Genomic DNA, 20,734 nt, shown 5'->3' on the forward strand with positions numbered 1-20,734 from the left:
GCAGACAGTTGTCAACATAGAAACACCGTTCTATGGACAGACGTGCATCCTCGTCTGGCTCTGTGTACTTCCTGATATGAGCTTGGAGTGCAAAGGTGGCACAACATGGACTACATGTTGTCCCAAAGGGAAGCACCTGCCACTCGTAGACTGTGGGTTCCTCATCAACCTTCATATTTCGCCATAGGAAACGGAGGAAAGGTTTGTCTTCTTCCAACAGTCGAACCTGGTGGAACATCCCTTTCACATCACTGCTAATGGCAATAGGATGTTCCCTAAATCTAAGGAGAACTCCCAACAGACTAGCTCCCAGTGTTGGTCCAGGTAAGAGGTGGTCATTCAGGCTCTGACCCTTGAATGTAAAGGAACAATTAAAGACTATACGGTCTTTACCGTTGTGCCGGACCATGTGATGTGGAATATACCATGAATGACTGCTCTCTTCTGATTCCCTTGCCGACATGGGGGTGACATAGCCAGCCTCTAGAAGCTTGTGAATTTCCTTGGAGTAGGTCTCTGCCCTTTCTGGTTCCCTGGCTAGTCGTCTTTCTGTCCCACGCAGCTGAGCCAATACTGCCTCCTTTGGTGCATTTAGTGTGGGGAGATTTTCTTTCCATAGTAACGGGGTGGCATAACGGTTTACTCCATTCACTACAACCTTGATTGTCTTTTCCTCAAGCCTCTGGACTGCCTGTGCATCTTGCTTTGATCTGGTAATAAGCCTCTCACTCCGATACGGCAAGGTATCCAGCTGCCACAGTTTCTCCACGTGGCTGAAGAGCTCGGCTTCTGGAGAGATGCAGGAGGTGAACAGACACTGCTGCGGAGTTAGCTGGTGTCGTAAGAATCTAGATGGTCCTTGTAGAGTCCACCCTAATCTAGTGCGCACAGCTGCAGGCCCTCCAGGTGGGCCCAGGCGTACTGGTTCAACTGGAGTAACAAGATGTGGGTAATCGGACCCGATGAGCAACAATGGCTGTGCCTCTTTGATGCTAGACAGTGGCAGATCTTTGAGATGGTGATACTTCTCTTGCAGCGCTTTGACTGGGTATGTATGGCGGGCAAGACCAAGTCCTTTGGCAGTGAAAGCCCTGTGGATCTGGAAGGAGTTGCCAGGCTGTGCTGCAGAAGCTACAGAAAATGACACTGCGGCTCCATGGATGGTGCGAACCTCTTGCCTGACTGTGCGGAGAGCCAGATCTTCAGGTTCCCCTAGTAGACCTAAGAGATCAACAGCTTCATGTAGGAGTATGGTTCGTTCTGACCCATCATCCAATATAGCGTAGGTCTCCAGTACCTTGTTGCCGCTCTTGAGGATGACACGACTCAGCTTGAGCAGCACTTGACTGCTACCTGTTGGCCGATCTAGGTACAGTGTCTCTGAGATTGAACTCACCAAGCAAGTGCTTTCTTCATGTGCTTTGGACTTCGCAGATGGTGCAGCATTTTGGCTGGTATTGACCTCATGGAGCACATCAAGGTGCTTTCTTTCACACTGCTTACACTTAGCTTTGAGGGTACACTTTGTCGCTTGGTGCTCACGACCGCATCTCCAGCACCTCCTGTTTGCCTTTATCCACTCTGTCTTCTGCTCTTTCGTCAAGAGCCTGAAGTTGCTACACTGATTCAGGTAGTGTTGCACAGAGTCACAGAAGGGACAGTATTTCTTTGGCTTCTCATGTGCTACCTCCACTGAAGTCATGACCTTCTCTGACTTTTCATTCTGCTCACTACCATGGAGAATGGTAGTGGACTTCTGCGACCTGTATTCGGGGCGTCGGTCTCTGCGTGGAGCTTGCTTTTCTTTGTCTGAGTAGTACTGGCTTCCCTCTACCTGTACACGAACCTCGTACTCAAGCCACTCAGCCAGGTCAAGCAGTGTTGGGATAGGAGTACGGATGGGATTCACGAATCTCTGAAAGTTGGCTCTTAGGTCATGTGGCAACTTAGCTAAGAGGCGAGATACATGTGAGCCACACCTCAACTCTGTCCAACCCTGACCCCCCAACTGATGCAACATTCCCACTAATGCACGGACTTGGAGAGCAAATGACTTGAACGCCTTTACATCTCCACTCTTGATGTTGGGTCCATCCATCAGATTGGAGATCCGTTTCAATGCTAGCTGTTGAGGTTGTCCATACATCTCAGTGAGTGCTCTCATGGTGTCACTGTACGGAAATAGGCTGTTGCTGTACGAATCAGCAATGAGCAGTGCTTCTTCACACTTCAGGTGATCCATCAATATCTGGAACTTGAGACGTTCTGGGCTATCAGGTGGGAGTATGTTATCCAAGGCAAGCTTCAACCTTGCAAACTCGCGTGGATCCTCATGCACGAAATCTGGGATCGTTGGCTTAGGTCCGAAATAATCTGCCTGTGGATGTCTGCCATATGTGGGTGGAGCCTGAGACCGATCAGCTCGAGGCAGGCGCTCATATGCATGATGGCGGGGATCATCTGGGTAACGGTCATCCAGAAGCCTGTACTGCCTATCATGACCATAGTAGTAGCCATAGCCATGAACAGGACGATAGTGATCGTCATGGCGACCTATAGGATCAGAGACACGATGTCTGTCATCTTGCCAATGGTAGCTGTCATCATGATGGGCTCTCAGACCAGGCTGTCGATAAGATGCAGTAGCTTGATTGCGGCTGTGATGATGATGCTCATCGGGTAGAGGGCGAGCCCTGACATCAGGTTGACGGTACGAAGCGCTGTATAGGGGTGAGTGACCATCATCAGGCTGGCTGTAGGCGGCTCCGTACTGAGCATGGTATTTGTCATCACGTGGGTGGAAGCTGTCATCATAGTGACGATGGGCATCATCACGTTGGGATCGATGCCTCCCATCAGGCTGATTGAATGTAACACCATGATGAGGGGTGTAACTGTCGACAGGATGATGGTGAACAGCTCCAGATAGAGGATAGCTGCTTTCTTGGTGATGCAGCTGCGACTTTATCACTGCACTTGTGCCTTGAGGCTGAGGGGACTCCCTACCCTCTGGTGTGTCTGGAGGGAAGTCTGTGTAGTGAGGAGATGTCGCACCTGAAGTTGCTGGTGATTGTGCTACATGCTGACTGCTCAGCCCTGCTCTTTGTAGACTGTCACTAAGCTCCACCATTGGGTCACGTTGGCTGCATGGTGAGTGTTGAGACTCATCACTAACTTGCACCTGTGCGGCATTGTCATGCTGACGTGGGTCCTGCTGACCACTAAATGGCGTCAACTTACTAGCGTGTACAGGTGTGGATGGCGTCTTCTCCTCATTGCATCTGGGCCTTGACTTATCAGATGGTGAGGCTAGTACAGGAGAGCTAGATATCATGTTTGTAAGGCGTTGCACATCAAGTCTCAGTTGTTCATTTTCTTCCCTCATGCTATGAAGACATTGCAGAACATCAGTGGTAGTAGTCTGTCTGGTGGGCTCATCAACTGTGTTGCGGTGCCTCATAGGATGACTGACCTCATAGTCCTGAAGGTAGGATGGTGGGTGTCTTTGTCGGCGTGGACGGTCCACATCTCCCTCTGAGTCTCTCTCATCTGGCCTGAACATCTTGGACTGAAGTGGTTGCTTGTATCCGGCTCGAAGGACCAAAAATTGTGTGGAAGAATATGAAAAACGGGTAGGTGTGGCAGCAAACACTTCAGGGTGTCGGGTCAGGACACTAATTATGATAATTCAGGTGAGAGTGTAGGGGAAAAAAGATGAGGAGTCCACGTAGATATTTGACCATTTATCTAGTCATTTGAACTTTTGTACATGTGTGTGTGGTTCTGCAACAACAGAGAACAGCAATACAGATTCATTAATAATTACAATCGGACATAAACATCAATACAAACATTATGCATAAATAACAGCTAACATCAGAGCTATTAACCTTAGCATAAAAATAAACACTAAAGAAATGCTAAATAACATTCAACAAGTTTACAGTGTACATCCATATTAAGATAAAATAGCAAAAACAATGTACAACCGACTTAACTAGCTAGCATAACCCTCATTAGCGATCATCAATTAGCTCAACGCAGCAGCTAGCTCTTAACAATGAATTTGAATGCAATAAAACCTTTAATTACACTCATGGCGACAAAATAAGATATCACCCAACATAACAAACTTAAAGGACTTTGAAACTCACTCATTCATGGACGCACACAACAAAAAAGTCCGTTTTACGTTGCCGTGGTGAGAAACAGTCAAGTCCTGCCGTCGTCTCTCTGTCTCACTCGCTCTACAGGTGCAGGCACGCAGAGTGAGTGATGCATTTGTGTGCACAGAGCAGCGTCAGAAATCAGAGACTCCAGCGAACAGTGCATGGGAGCACAGCCTTTTTTACAATAAGATTTGGTATTAAACAAACGATGGACGAACAGGAGTGACGTACCTAATCCATTTTTCCCATCTTTTCACAAACAGATCCTGTTTCAGTCTTAGAGCGAATGTAATTCTCTCCATCTTAAAAATGTTATAAATGATTTCAAACCACTCGTCCACCGTTGGTCTTTCTAGTTTTAACCACTTCCTTGTTATAGCTTTCCTAGAAGCAGCACTTAGAATCTGAAATAAGTATTTATCATTAGCGGAGATATTTTCTGATGGTAAAATACCAAAATATAAAGAAGTAAACTCAAAAGTAATATTTGTCTGAAATACTTTTTGCAAAATGTTGTAGACCTCTTGCCAGAAAGGCAGTAATATTGAACAAGACCAAAATATGTGGAAATGATTTGCCTCGAGGTATCCACACTGCCTCCAACACGTAGCTGAATTGGAATAGTGTCTTTTTTGAGCTGGTGTGATAAAAAATCTAATAAGGGTTTTCCAACAAAACTCTCTCCATAATGTTGAATTTGAAGTTTTCCATTGTTTCTCACATAAATATTCCCAATCGTCTTCGCTTATAACAAAATTTCCTTCCCTCTCCCACTTCTGTTTTACCTGCAGTGAACTATCCTTCATTTGTTGTAAACCCTTATAGAGCCTTGAGATGGTTTTTTGGCCTGAACCTGAAACATAAGCATCCATAAATACTTTTAGTAGAATATTTTCCCCTTGCTCTTGTTTTATCTCCTTTTATCATTTGTTCAACATGGTGACGAACTTGTAAGAATCTAAAGAAGTCATCATTATTTAGACCAAACTGTCTCTTCAGGTTCTGAAAACTGTTCATTGAACCCTTAGACAAGAAAGTACAATATGATGTTAGTCCATGAGTCTTCCAGGCCTTGAATCTTGCATCTAAATTTTTAGGCATGAAATGTGGATCAAATGCACACCATCTCAACACTTTAATCGCCTCCTTCAAATTCTTTCTGGTTATTACCTTAAGCCACAGCTTTAGTGGTGCCGCAATCCAGGGGTTTCCCTGATCGATTAATTTCTTCATCAAATCCTTATCCCCTATTGCCGCTTGAATTGGGAACTCTGCTGTTATGGCCACTTCTAACTCCTTCCACCTGGCTCTATAATCTGGGTTGCACCAACACACTAACGGTCTCAATTGAGCTGCAATATAATAATCTTTTAAACATGGAAGTGCAACCCCTCCCTTAATTTTTGCTAACTGTAAATTTTTATATTTTATTCTTGGTCGACGCCCCTGCCAAATGTACCTGGAGATGAGTTTATCCCACTCCTGGAACTGGTGATCAGGTATATCTAGTGGGAGGGACTGAAATAGATACAACAACCTCGGCAGGACAACCATTTTAACAGATTCGATGCGAGAACCAAAATTAAGGAATGGTATTAAATCCCACCTCCTAATGTCCTCTCTAATCTTGTTGTTCAGGGGGACAACATTCAATGAGAACAGTTTTGACAAATCTGCTGGTATATTCACCCCCAGATACCTCATACAGTCAGCTTCCCAACTCAAGTTATAACTTTTCTTCATATTCTCTGAGGGGCTGTAATTGAAACTTAGAATTTGTGTTTTTGACACATTCAACTTATATCCAGTGAAAGATCCGTACTGATCCAAAAGTGAAAACAAATGTACCAGCGATTGTTCTGGACTGGATACCTGTATCAGTATGTCGTCCGCAAACAAGGAAATCTTTTGTTCTCCTCCCTTCATCTGTATTCCTTTAATGTTCTTATTTTGTATGATCCATTGACTCAGGGGTTCGATAAAAAGTGCAAACAAAAGGGGGCTGATAGGGCAACCCTGTCTTGTTCCACGTTCCAGTGAAAAGGGGTTTGAAATTACACCGTTAATTTTTAGTCTGGCCCTTGGGTTATCATAAAGAGCTTGTATTGTCTTAATAAAGGAGTTGTGAAAACCAAACTTATCCAGGACTCTGAACAAGAAAGACCAATTCACACAATCAAACGCCTTTTCTGCGTCTAGCCCTACTAATACTGCTTCTAAATCCTGTTCTATTATATGACTTATTACATGTAGAGTCCGTCTGATATTATCTTGGGTTTGTCTCTGACGAATAAAACCCGTTTGGTCAAGGCTAATGATTTGTGGTAACAGTCCTTCAATTCGTTTGGCCAGTATATGTGTAAAGATCTTATAGTCCTGATTTAACACGCTGATCGGTCTGTAATTGCCACATTCAGATCTATCCTTCCCCTCCTTTGGAATGAGTGAAATTACTGCTTCTCTCCAGGAGGGGGGTATTATATTCTTTTTAAGGACCCAATTAAAGGTGGACTGCAACATAGGGCTCAATGAATCTCCCATTTCCCTATACCACTCTGAAGGGAACCCATCAGGGCCGGGGGCTTTCCCTGGTTTGAGGTGGGCTATGGCTACTTTTATTTCTTTCTCTGTAATTTCTGCTGCGAGTTGGTTACTCTGTTCATCCGTCAATTTCGGGAGATTAATTTTCTCAAGAAATTGTTCCATTTTCCCTCTATCAACATGAATTTGGGAGTATAGCCTTTGAAAGTATGTTTCAAAGCTATTCTGTATCTCTTCCAATTTATAGTGTATTGAGTTAGTCATCGGATTTTTAATTTTGTGAATTGAATTCTCTGCCTGTTGCTTTTTCAGCCTATAAGCCAACAATTTAGCGGCTTTCCCCCCTCCTTCATAGTACTTCTGTTTTGTAAATATTAACTTTTTTTGTATATCTCTTGTATAGATCACATCTATTTCATTCTTTTTCTTCCTGAGTGCTTCTTTAATTTTCTTGTCATTTGTATCTTTATGTTTTTGTTCTAACTGTTTCAACTCTGTTTGGAGCTGGTCTAGTTCTTTTAGCCTAGTTCTTTTTAAGTGGGAGCTGTATCCAATTATCTTTCCCCTGAGCACTGCTTTACTTGCATCCCACAATATCGGGGGTGTAACCTCCCCGTTGTCATTCTGTTCCAAAAAGTCGGTAATATCTTTCTTAATGTTGTCTTTCATTTGATTCAATATATTTATGTTTAATCTCCATAAAGTGTTTCTTTGGTACTGATCAAGATTTAGTTTTAAATACAGAGGGCTATGGTCAGAAAGGTCCATAATCCCTATGCTGCAGTCACCAACCCTATGTAAATCTTTACTAAAGATTAAAAAGTAGTCAATCCTTGAATACAACTGGTGTGGATTAGAAAAATATGTATAATCTCTCTTAGTAGGGTTCAATTCTCTCCACACATCTACTAAACCGATATCCTTTATTGTCGAATTGATCTTTTTGTTCATATGTCTGGGCTGAGCTACCTGTATTTTTGATGAATCAAGTTTAGGGCATAATCTAATATTGAGATCCCCTCCACAAATTAATACACCTTGAGATTCTGCTATAATTAAATCAAATATTTGGCTGAAGAAACTCCAGTCAGAATTAGGGGGAGCATATATATTCAGCAAAGTTACCAATGAGCCATTTAAGTTACCTCTCAAGAGCACATATCTTCCTTCCGTGTCCTTCTTCTCTATTAAAGGCTCAAAACAAAGTTTACCTGAAATAAGTATTGCCACCCCTCTCCTATGCCCATTTACATATGATGATGAGAACCGATACTTAAAGCCCATTCTTTTTAATTTAGCGTGTTCTGTGTCAGAAAGGTGGGTTTCTTGCAAAAACGCCACCTCGACTTTGTCCCTTCTTAGTTTTGTCAAAATCTTACTCCTTTTGATAGGGTTGACTAGACCATTCACATTATAAGTTGCTATTTTAATAGTTTGCATTTAATGACCTATATTGAAAATAAATAAAAAGGAAAACCCTCTCGCATCCACTCACATTCACCCTCACCTGAATGTATCGCAGGCAGCACCCCAAAAGCTGCATGGAACGGCAGCAACACAAGCCTCTTAATGAGGAACAACACAAACACAATAACGTATGAAAAGTCAACTTCCAATAGTGAGGTCTTCATCTCGACCTTTCTGAGGCCCTGATGGCAAGGGGGCCTTGAGGGGAATCCTCCCTCACCGGCTGGTGTGAGAGGGCCCTCAGCCATTTGCAGTTTTGTTTTAGTGTCCATCCGGCTGTCTGACAGAGAAAAGCAAAACTCCCGACGTCACAGTACGTCCATAGTTATAGCCTGTAAAATGATCCTGTAGGCTACTGTCCATTAATTACACGCATTCTACTGGTCACTGTCCTCTTTAAGGAAAACAGTCGCGAAAGAAAAAAAAACAAAAACATGACGTTTCTTCTTCATTACTTTCAGTTTACCTGTGAGTTAGCAGAATTGTCATGTTGTCATGCTGGATCCTGGCGCCTGAAATCCTTTAGTTTTTCGACGTAGCTCCTCTCTTTGCTTGCTGTCTTCCGGCTCCTCGGTTTCTTGTTCGTTCTCCATGTGAACTCCTGAATCTGTTCCAGTAGAGATTCGGGGCGTTTAATGACCGTGACCGGGAACCCCCTCTTCGCCATGTCCTGGGTCGCCTCCTCCGGTGATCCGTACAGCACTGTCCCCTCCGGGTAGTGCACACGTAACCGGGCCGGGAACGGAGTTTGAAATCTAATGTTCTTATCCTTCAGTGCTGTTTTCGCTTTGGCATACTCCTTTCGTTTTTTCAGCACGTCAGGCGCGTAGTCGTGATCCAGATTCACATTTTTCCCGTGAAGTTTAAATCCTCGCTTTTGCCAGGCCAGCTTCAGTAGCTCCTCTTTCATTCTGTAGCTTGACAGTTTAGCCACAATGGACCTCGGCTGCGCTTCGGCTGGCGGCATCCGTGTCAGGGCGCGGTGTGCTCTCTCCACCCGCAGCTCAAAGCAGCTCTTTTCCCATGCTTTATTCTTGTTTTATTTTTGTGTTTTGTCTCTCCACAAAGGACTTACTGTTTGTTTCCCCTCTTGTTTCGATCCTGTTCAAGTGTTGTTCTCCCCGCTGTCCTGTGCTATGTCTTATGGTCTGATTGTATGTACTTGTATTGCACCATAAAATTCAAAAAACAAAACAAAAATGAGTAGGCTATTGTATATTCAGTGTTCGTATTTGACTATAAGTAAACTGTGCATCTGTCCTTCCCATTTTATTAATGTGTGTGAGAGAAAAGTTAAGACCTATAGGCCTGTTAATATTTTTTGGATGGATGTTTGCTATGTGTTCACTTCATTCTGTCACAAAATTTAAACATATGATTATTCTTCTTGTCTTCAGTTTTAATTAGTTTAATCTTTGTTAACTCTGCATCTGTTATATGATGCTGTGTGTTCAAGTGCTTTAATGTTACCCAACAATACATCATCTTCTGATTAGGAAAAGAACTACTGCATTTTGTGTGTGAACCGTCCACATTTTGTAGAAACCACAAAAAGACGAATGTGTGGAATAAAGAGTGATGAGACAGATCTGTGTCTTGTTGCAGTCAGGCTGGTTCTTGTTGGGAGGACTGGAGAAGGAAAGAGCTCTAGTGGAAACACCATACTGGGAAGAGACGCCTTCAAAAGTGCTGCTGGTTATTCATCAGGTAACATACACTAACCTGTAACCATGGTAACTAAGAATTAAAATGTTTTGGTTGATTTCAGGTAACTAAAAATCAATCTTAAATTGGACTAAAAACCAATAAATACATTTTGATCAAAGACTACTCAGTGAAAGTCAGAGTGAAGAAGAGTTCAGGTTTCCAGCTGTTGGTGAATAAAATGTGTTTCTCTCCTCAGTGACCACTGAATGCAGCAAAGAGAGAAATAAAGTTGATAACAGAGAGGTTTCTGTGGTCGATACTCCCGGCATCTTTGACACATCAAAGGTTGATGCAGTAGTGAACAGAGAGATCTACAAATGCATCAACATGTCGGCCCCGGGGCCTCACGTCATCCTGCTGGTCATCAAGGTAGGACGCTTTACACATGAGGGACAACAAGCTGTGAGGAGGGTGGAGGAGATCTTTGGGGAGGATTTCTGGAGGTACACCATCATCGTCTTCACTCATGGAGACACAGTCCCAGAATTTGAAAAGATGCTGAAGGAGGAGGCGGGACCAGAGCTGCAGGAGGTCCTGAAGAAGGCAGAGAACAGATATCACATCTTCAACAACAACCAAGCCAACCATCGTGGTCAGGTCCTGGGCCTGCTGGAGAAGGTGGAGAAGATGGTGAATGCCAGTGGAGGAAAGTATTACACTGACTCCACCTATGAGGAGAGGCAGAAGCTGTTGGATCTGAAGGAGGAGGAGCTCAGGAAGTTCTATGAGAACAAACTAAAGGAGGAAATAGAAGCTGTGAAGAGGAAGTACCAGAAGATGCTGAGTGAAGATCAGCTGGATCGTCAGGAGGTGGAGGAGCGACTGCAGTCTGAACTGCAGGAACTGAAACGTTATTATCACGCTTTAGAGAGAGGAGTCCGTCATGTTCTCGAGCAGACTGGTGACCTGTCTGATGAAATGATGATAAAAAAGTTTCATGAGACATTGAAACTGAACTGAACTGCTGCAGCTGCATGACTGTCTCTTTCTTTAGTTAATTCTGTTAGTTCAGTCATTAATTAGACAGAACGAACCTTTATTAGAGAGAGTCTATTTTTACTTTTTAATGTGTTTTTGTTTTATGGAAGCAGTTACAGTTTGGGGACTGATGAGAAGTCATATACTCCACAGGATTCTGGTTTTGTGTTTAATAAAGAATCACTGTTTTATTCTTTGATTATTCTTTTTAAACCTTTGGATACTTTCATGTAATATTTTTTAACTTCGTACATAATTTGAACAGTTTTCAAGTCAACCAAATCTGTACATATATGTGCTTTTAATGAAATAAAGAGTGAGTGGTTTAGTACTTTTCTTGTTACTCTTTTTTTGAGGGATTAAGATAGGATTATTGTTTGTTTTATATGTATTTCCTCAAACTTCAAAATGTTAATATGGAGAATAAAGCAACTGTATAAGATGTATAACAAAGTTTAATTCAGAAGATCTTTAACTTCATTTTTCTCTTTACTAATTTATCGTTAAAGACACTGATGTGAATGTTAATGAAAGCAACATGTGTGTTGGTGGATTTAACTGTAATCAGAGATGAATTCTGTAGCTAGACGAGAAGCTTTGGGGAGAAATATGAGAACTGTTTCTAACATCAGTGTCTGTTAACAGTGAAGACCTGAACATTATGATGTATTATCATGTTTTAACTGGTTCAGAAGGTTCAGGTTAGGGCTGGGCGATATATCGAGTATACTCGATGTATCGCGGCTTGTTCTCTGTGGGATGTAAAAAATTATCTTCACTTTATCGTGAATATTCGAGTATATATTCAATTTACACGCAGTTTGTTTTTAGTCGCGGCCCGTTGAACTACAGGTTTCTCTCACTCTCTCATCTCTCCGCACAGAGAGATAAAACAAGCGCACCTAGTTACGTACATCACATTCTGTTGTGCGTGCAACGTCATATGCCCGGTAGCATGTAGCAGCAGTAGCAGCGACCTCAGGTCGCGGGAGCAGCAGGTGATATGGACAAGTGGAGGAAGGAGATTTAAAGTTGAAGTATGTAACTCTGACACCTGAGGCCTGTACTACGAAGCTGGATTAACCTATCCAGGATATCTCTCCGTTACCTGGGTTGACTTAACCAGATCTTCGCAGTCCAGGATAAGCGGTACTACGAAGCTGGTTATCAACTCGGTAAATCAACCCAGGGTTTTCCAATCTGGATCTCTGCGCGTTCACATAAAGGGGAGGTGTTTGCAGCGTCTGACCAATCACAAACATGCAGAAACCCTGCAGAGCAGACTACTTTACCATGGAGGAGCAGACAATTATTCTTCAACAATATGAAGAATTCAATCACATCATCCAGGCCAAAAGCAACACTGATGCTGCAGCAAAAACCAGGAAGGAGTGCTGGCAGAAAATTGCCGACTCTGTTAATGTGTAAATTCATGAGATCATACAATATTAATTTATCAGACAATATAAACGGACACTCTGATCACACAATGTCACTTTATTACGTCACAGACGTTTGGGGCAGAGTGCTTCCTCAGTGCCCTTCCTTTCATAAGAGACATTAAGTTAGTTTAATATTCAACATTCAAAATACAAACCTATTATGCGCTTCAACCATTTGAGTGAATGATGTCAAACCAACTGTATAACATACAGAATAATATCCCTCATGTGCCTCAATGATTATTTTTTAAATATATATTTTGGCCAATTAAAAAATTGCATCTATCCCTAAAAGCTCTTTCTCTCCTAAGCGCTCCTCTCACGATCCGCACCAATGTTGACAGCCAGGATCTTTTAAGAATGGGCAGGTCATTTTCTAAGAGAACTGATTGGTCAGGAGGTGGTGCTTTTGTACTCATTGATCTCTTATCCAGAACATAACCTGCTCCGGAGCAGGTTAGCCGTTCAGCATAAGTTACCATGGTGATTTACCCCGGTAAGAAGTGAACCAGCTTCGTAGTTCGGAAAACCCAGGGTTAACCCTGAAGTTACCTCGATAAGAGAAAATCCAGCTTCGTAGTACAGGCCTCAAGTGTTTAGAAATGGTACTGTGGCCCACGTTCAAAACACTGGAGAGAGCTGTTACTCCTCGGCACCTCCCTGCCAGAGTCTACTTTACGCGGGTTGCCAGTTGTTGGACGTGATCCTGCATATCCTCCTCCGTATCAGCGGGTGTAGCTGAGTGCTGTATGACGCTGTAACCGTCTCCATGTTTCAAAGGCATCTCCTATACATCCCCTTGTTTTGTTTCTCAAATTGTCACAACGTATTTGAGTCATAATGAGGTTTTTTTGGTTTTGTAACATCAGACATTATCTGCAGTGTTCCTAGCTGCAGCTCAGTGGCACCTGGCAACCTGGCTGCTGAAACACTACTGACATGGTGATTGGTAGCTAGGTGGTGGGTGGAGCATCAGGCCAAAACACAGAATGACAACATAAACATTACTTGAGGGCTGCAACTGAGCTTTTCCAATGTGAATATTCTGGCTGGACTACTACTGTCAGTGATATCAGTGTTTGAAATTAACATGATTCCTGAATGTCTGGTGACATTTAGGGCAATTTTATGATTACTTGGAATATATTTGTTACATACAGCTACTTTAATTCCCAAAAAAACAATTCAGGATCCATCATCTGGCGGTGGTTTGGGTACAAGAGGGAGGACGTTGAACAAATAACCGGAATATGTAAAGTACGCCTAAAAAGCTTCACCACAAAAGCTACAACAAAGTTATATCACCATTTGTGCTTGAAACTCTGCAAAAGCACATCTCCGGCCAGTGACATATTGAAGAAAGTGCCGAAGCAACCAGCACTGACGCAATTGAGTGTGGCGTCTTCTTTTTCCAGAACAGCAATACGACTAAAACAGTCAAAAACAGAAGGAGATAACGTCCGCAGTAACCCACCACACAGAGAAAGACATGGCCTCAGTGAGTGTGGTTAATAGCCCGGATTCAGAAAGATCATCGACACACTTGATATAATCTACGTAGCAGAGCAGCATCTGCGTTTAAACCAAAAGGCGTCTCCGTGTGGATGACCCCTTAATCTCCAATGTGGACTCTGGTGCTATTATATTTTATTGTTGCTGCCTGTGTGCTCATTTCTCAACTGAACTGAACTCAACCTCCAGAAAATGATTTATATGGAAGAAGGAAGTATAGATAAGAATGATCATGTGAGGTTATCTAGACTAGATTTCCATCAATATAGAAAGAAGTGTGTTAGAGATATAGCCATTTAACACATCATATTTAGTGTAAAATACTTTAGTGTCTTTGCCTTATGGACACTGGTGAGTTTGTTGTTAAATGAAGGATGATGAAGAATAGTGAGGAGTAATGTCCAGTGGAGAGGATGAGTGTGATGTAACAGCACAACAGACCTGATTAATGATTAATCAGATGATTAATTAATTATTGATGATTACTGGACTGATGGACCTGTTCAGTTTTACACATTCATAATAAGATGCTAAGACAGATAATAATCCACACAGTATTAAACACAATGATCCTTGTCTCTGTGCAGTGATCTCAGGATGGAGAGGTCATCAGAGGATTTCAGGATGTAGTTTGAAGAGTTTCTACTTTAACACTCATCAATGTTCAGTGTGTAGAGACCTGTGGAGCAGCTGCATTTAATGTGGACTCAGAGATCACATCATTTACTGTAACATATTAAAACTGGTTATCAAGACATAAAGCTTTGTCATTAAGGTCCACATGAGCAATCCACAGAGATAAGACAAAGAATGAAAGAAAAGAAAAACTTTTTATGGTGTCACAAAGAAGCCAAAGTGCGCTTGACCGACCTCAAAATAGGTTGCAGTGACAAAATATCACAGCTGACTGTGGCCAACCTGTGACTGTCACCTGCAAGACCACAATATCATCATCATATTAAAAAGCTCATCATTTATATTTGAACTGAATAAAAACACTTCTAGTAAAGAATAATTTTATTAATACCAACATGTTTTGACTTGTGGCCTTTATCAGGGTCATAAAATACATTATAAGCAGTATTTAAATGGAGAATTTAAAAAACAGAAAAAATTCAAAAAGGTAAAAAAAACAAAAAAAAACAGTACAAAAATAACCAATGATGTGCATTCAGACATGTATGAGCCAATAGAGTAGCTACCAAGATGGGTTGGGTATATGGTCATGTGACTTCAGGCCAATCATTAACCCAGGTAGACCGGAGGGTTAGTGTCCAATAAGAGACATGGCCGACACCACAAAAGTGCAACTAAAAGGATGATACTTGAATTAATATAGAAGTGGATAACATCTAAACTGTGCCTATTTGATGTCATATTAAAATTGTGTATGTGGGAATTTATATGTACGTATGTCACTTCTGATCAGTGTCATCCAGGTTCAGAGTCTACGAGTCTCATGTGTCTGTGGTTGTAAACTTCACTGTCTAAAGTATTCATGGTGTCTGTTTCCACGGTGACAGTACAAACAGCGTCTTTTCATGCTGCAGATTCACCAACATGTAAAAAAGAGTTTATATTTGCTAATGTGAGTCTCCATGTCCGCCTCACTAGAAGCATCACTGAGCAGCTGCTGTTCTACTGATGGACACAACAGAATCAGATCAGAAAACTTTATTGATCTCAATAAGGGCAATTCATTTGCAGCTAACCTCATCACACATAGATCACCCATACAACATCCAAACAACACAGTGTGTCAGAGCAGTCCATACAGTCAGTGGTCGAAATGTAGAATCAATAAATAATAAACATCTGTAAGAGCAGATTTATGTTAATTGTTGTGTGTCATGGTCTGGCTGTGATTGGCGGGTCAGCCTATATTGTGTAGGAACCTGTGGGGGCTCATCAGGTGTTTCCAACCAGAACAGGTTGTTTTTGACCGCTGGACTCTCATTCATCTGTCATGGTAAATTAGGTTTCCTGTTGAAATGCCTCGGTGGCTTAAAGCATTGACTCAGCTTCTACAACCAAAGTCAAAACCTGTCTGAATGGATGACAACAACTGCTGGAGTTTAAGTTGGACTTTTCTCGCGTATTGGTGGTGGATGCAAGGAAAAGTGTGCCATGGCGCAGGCTTTGTTCAATGTACTTTACAATGTCTCCTCTTCCAACACCCACAAGGCTGTAATTGTAAATGGCAGTTAATATTGTCTATGATCATTTATGCAGTTCTGCCACTTTACGGTTTTTTTTGTGTGCTTTTATTTTGAAGAACCCATTCTTATTTTGTTACTTCCTGTTATGCCGACGCTAGACTTCCTGCTCCCGTCTCAGCAGAACGTCATGCTGCTCACGTTACTCCAGAGTTGGTAAAACATACACACAAACTATTTACATGTCGTAGCCTGTATTGAAGCTTATGAAAGGGTGTTTAATTGCAGTTCGCTCCGTGTTTGTGTCATTGTGTTTTTTGTATAAGGACTGTTACCGCAAGGTGTGTGTGGAAGACAGGCTGCTAGCAGGTTGTGCTCAAACTTAGCGCCCTTGGAAGCAGAAGGAGGTAGGAGGAGACTAATGATGCATTCATTGTAAAGAGAGTGATTCATTTAATTTAAACAAAGAAAAATGTCTTTATTTTCATTTACATAAAAGCTGTAACTCGTAGCAATTTAAAAAGGGTAATTCCATGTAAAATTCATTATTCAAGTTTACTAAAATGTATTTGTTTATGTTAAAAATGTGAACATGATTCCTATATTATTCACTGAATTCTGGTATTATGGCATTTGTATTTCTGTCCATTTTCGTAGTTTTCACGGTGTCATGGTGTCAGGAATTGAAAAGAGGAGAGAATTAAAGTAACACCAGTCGAAGCTCTCTGCGTCACGTGTGGTAATTCCAAGTGGGCAGCTACAATGAAAACTCCACGGCTGCAACAGACCTGCCATCCCTGCCGAGAAGCTGACGCCATCTCATCTGAGATCCAGCTACCGACCTGTTACCAGCCAGCTTTTAGGGGTGAGTTCCCAGATTGTATCACAGAGGGGCCGTCTCAGCTTTCCCACATTTTGGCTTCCCTCTTTCTCAAAGCATTCAAAAGTTCCCACTATATCCAGCTCCGTCCCATACGGCACTGGCCTAAGGTCCTTGTCCACTCGCACGTCTAGAGCGGCACATCGGTCTCCCACTTTCTTTATAGGTGACGCAATGTCTAACAGGTCTATATATAACAGCCCACTCATGAATGTGTTGTAGTATTCTTTAGATCCCAGCAGCTGAATACACTCTGCTTCACAGAGGGGTGTTAAGTCAAACTCAAGATCTATCTCATAAGTTCTTCCACGGTTGCTCATCTGGTTTAGCCACTCAGTCTTCGTGTTCTCACAGTTCTTCCAGATATACTGAGTGTTTCTAACTATCAGAAGGCTTTCTCTGGCCTTGGAGCACACATAACAGTCCTCTTTTGCAATAGTTCTTCCGGTATAATTCACCCATTGATACCACAGATTTCTCTTCGCCTTTCTGTACAAGGGATCTCTCTGACATTTAGTCTCCACTTGTGTCTTTGGTTCTGTTTCTGGTTCCACTTGCCTTTCTTTTTTGACAGGTATTGATCTAGTCCCTCTTTTGGCTTCTTCAGTCGTATCATCTCTGTCGCTGTCAGTCATTAAGAAGTACTCAACCGTTTCTGTTGTTGTCATCATTTCCAACACTCCAACAGAAATCTCTGTGGTTTCTTGGGTAATAGGCACTTTTGGTGTTATCATAGTTATCCCCATGGTCACTTGAGAGTTCACTGTAGTTGGCTTAAGTGTAGTGGAATCATTTGTACTTTCCAAAGTCAGGGTTGGCAAAGTAGAGACTGTTAGTACTGATACTAGAGTACTTCCTTTTCCTATTATTTTGAAGTCCACTTGCTGGTAGGAGTGGTTCAGTTGGCTTCGCTCGTAGTAAACACACAAGTAAGTCCCTTCATCTTCTTCCTCGACACTTCGTATTAATAGTGAACAGTCTCCATTTTCTTCTTCATTTAGGAAACGTCTTCGCTGTGGAAAAGGTGAGTTCCCCTGTTCCACCTGTTCTCCTACTATGGCCACAGCTGCTCCCTCCTTTTGCCATGTAGCCAGATCAATGTCTTTTTTGGCTCCTATTGGACAGTCACATGGGAGCAAAACTGGAATCCCAATTTCTCCTTTAACTATAATCTTTGAATCGAATCGGGACTCGGATCTCCCGAACTGGCCTGGGGCTTCTTGATTTTGCTGTCCGAAAGACCTCCTGGCTCTCTGGACAATCTGGTGTTGACCTTCCTGCTGGTTGTGGCCTTGGCTGTTCTGGAGCATCTCGAAGGTCGATAGTGTTGAATCGAGCATGGCTCTCGACATCAGTTGGAGCAAGTGCATGATCAATATCACCTTCATCAGCACTGTTGTCCCTCTGTTCCTCTTGATGTTGCTCCAGCAGGCTCTCTGGATTGTCGTGGCTTGCCGAATCTCCCGATGGTTGCTCTCCATCTTCGGGTCCTTGTGGGAGATCTACGTCTCCCTCCTCGTCGTCCTTTGGTGCTTTGATGCAGTGGTTGACGTGGAACCAGGTAGGTGATCCCCTTATCTGTGCTGCGAACGACCTCATGTGGCCCTTCTCTGCGAGCATTGGACCACTTCCGCCGGAACACTTTCACAAACACCTTATCCCCTGGTAGGATGGTGATAGCTCTTTTCACCCTTTGTTCTTCTTTCTCGGTCTGCTCCTGTTTTTGGATGACATAAGAAGAAATGCTCCTTTGGAGTTTAGACATATATTTCACATATGCTTTCAGATCGTCTTCTAACAGGGATAGACTCGGGCCCTTCCCACTAGCGCGCAATCTAGGCGTCGTCATGCAATGGCCTACAGCTAACTCAAATGGCGTCATATGTAACTCACGAAGCTCACTAGATTGGCAGGCCATTAACGCAAGCGGAAGCGCTTCAATCCAATTGAGTCCCGTGTGCTGACAGATCTTAATGAGACGGTTTTTAATAACTCCATTCATTCTTTCACAAATACCTTGCATGATGCTGTATGGAGGAACCGTCAGTCTTCTTAAAGCCACGTCCCTTCCATACTGCAGCAAAGAGATGACAAACTGAATGAGCATATGCAGAGTTGGTGTATATTGTGACACGCTTACCTTCTGCCATTAGACAAGCTTGCGTTAAAGCAATCAATTCAGCGAGCTGTGCTGAGCATGGCTGTGGAACAGCTTCGGCTTTCTCAGTTACAAAGTCAGAGCCTTCCGCTTTAACAATTGCATATCCTGCACTTAATTTATCTCCTGTCCTGTAACAAGACCCATCAGTCCAATATTCTAAATCTGGCTCCCAGAGTGGGAGTGCTTGTAGGTCTGATCGAAGTTTAGAATATTTTTCTGCTTCTACTAAACAGTCATGCGGCTCCCCATCATCAGGAGTCGGCAAAGTGTCGGCTGGGTTAATCGTATTGCACCTGGCTAAAGTAACATCCTCTTGTTCTAAAAGTCTATGATAGTCTCTAATTCTAGGCATCGTCAAAGTAAACTTGCCATGGTTCAAGAGATTTCTCAGACAGCACAGGCATGTTTGCCCTCAGGAGATGACGAGACATACAGCCTCTAAATAGCATGGCCATGACTGTTGAAACAAGGGTGGTAAAGAAGGCAAATAATATATGCGAGGATCTCTCACACCCTTTACATCAAACATATGAGTTGTTGCCCTCAGGTAGGAGGCTCAGGATGCCTTCATTCCAGACAAACAGAGCCCGCAGATCATTCATACCTACCAGCATATCCATGTTAAATAACACAACTAAGACTGAATAGCACATTGCACTTTAGTACTGAATAACTGCACTTTAGTATTGTACTGTATTTAAGTTGGGTTTTTTGTCCTATTGTCAACCTGTCTTTTTGTCCTGGGAGGGTGGGTGTATGGTTTGTCTATTGTGTTCTTGTTTATTGTAATGTCTTTGCACTTGTATCAGATGCACTGAAAACGGCACAGAACAATTTTCCGAAAGGACAAATAAAAAATAATCTATCTATCTATACATCACAAAATTCTCAATAATCAAGCAATGTCAATGCTGGTGCCTCCAGCAATTTCTGTTTAATTGTCGCAAATGCCAGTCGACCTTCTTGGGTCCAAGTGAGATTACAATGCAATTGACCGCTTCCCGTGTCTTTAATCATAGCTCTCAGGGGCCCTGTGAGTTCTGTGTAATTCTCAATCCATGCAGAACTATAACCCGTAATCCCCAAGAATTTCATCATTTCACTGACTGTCCTTGGTTTGGGTGCTTTCCTTATAGCCTCCAAATGATCGTCAGAAATGCTCCGGTGTCCCCGAGTGATTTCCTGAACCAAGTACACTACTCTGTCTCGACAATACTGTAATTTCTTCTGTGAGACTTTGTGTCCTTTTTCTGCCAGTATCTGTAACAGCTTAATTGAGTCTTTGTGGCATGTTTCTTTGTCCGTGGAGCAGATAAGTATGTCATCTACATACTGTATGATTGTACTATCCACTTGAGTTCCTATTCCTTCCAAATCATCCTTCAGTACTTTATTAAAGAGGTGGGGAGAGTGTTTGAACCCCATCGGCAAACGTGTATACTCATAGTTTTGCCCTCTATATGTGAATCCAAATAGACCCTGGCTTTCTTCGGCCAGCGGAACACTGAAGAAAGCTCCACACAGATCTATGACTGTGAAGCAAGCTGCTTCTGGTGGAATTTGAGCTAACAGGGTGTGCGTATCTGGCACATCTGCTGGATAGTCCGTGACCACTTCGTTTATGGCTCTAAGGTCATGTACATGACGATAAGATCCATCAGGCTTCTTTGTTGGTAGGAGGGGCATATTGCTTTGGGGACTATTGGTTGTCCTCAAAACTC

The 20,734-nt window shown here is 42.6% G+C and overlaps 1 protein-coding gene across 1 annotated transcript; it reads left to right on the forward strand.

Annotated features, from left to right (window-relative positions):
• The first annotated feature begins 6,697 nt into the window (after window positions 1-6,697).
• Window positions 6,698-10,844, forward strand: LOC128379965 (GTPase IMAP family member 4-like). The gene is made up of 5 exons (XM_053339603.1): window positions 6,698-6,760; window positions 8,024-8,027; window positions 8,371-8,490; window positions 9,783-9,884; window positions 10,081-10,844. Exons 1-5 carry the CDS (start codon window positions 6,698-6,700, stop codon window positions 10,842-10,844), a joined length of 1,053 nt encoding a protein of 350 aa, XP_053195578.1.
• Window positions 10,845-20,734: the final 9,890 nt, after the last annotated feature.

This window comes from Scomber japonicus, chromosome 19 (genome assembly GCF_027409825.1).
Source record: "Scomber japonicus isolate fScoJap1 chromosome 19, fScoJap1.pri, whole genome shotgun sequence".
NCBI classification, from domain to species: Eukaryota; Metazoa; Chordata; class Actinopteri; order Scombriformes; family Scombridae; genus Scomber; species Scomber japonicus.

Bases quoted from the DNA above. Each gene is read 5' to 3' on its own strand.
- LOC128379965 (XM_053339603.1), top strand. From the start codon at position 6,698: ATGAATCTCCCATTTCCCTATACCACTCTGAAGGGAACCCATCAGGGC. The intron at 8,491-9,782 runs GTACGTCCATAG...GTCTTGTTGCAG, and splicing joins GCAAAACTCCCGACGTCACA to TCAGGCTGGTTCTTGTTGGG. The intron at 9,885-10,080 runs GTAACATACACT...TTCTCTCCTCAG, and splicing joins TGCTGCTGGTTATTCATCAG to TGACCACTGAATGCAGCAAA.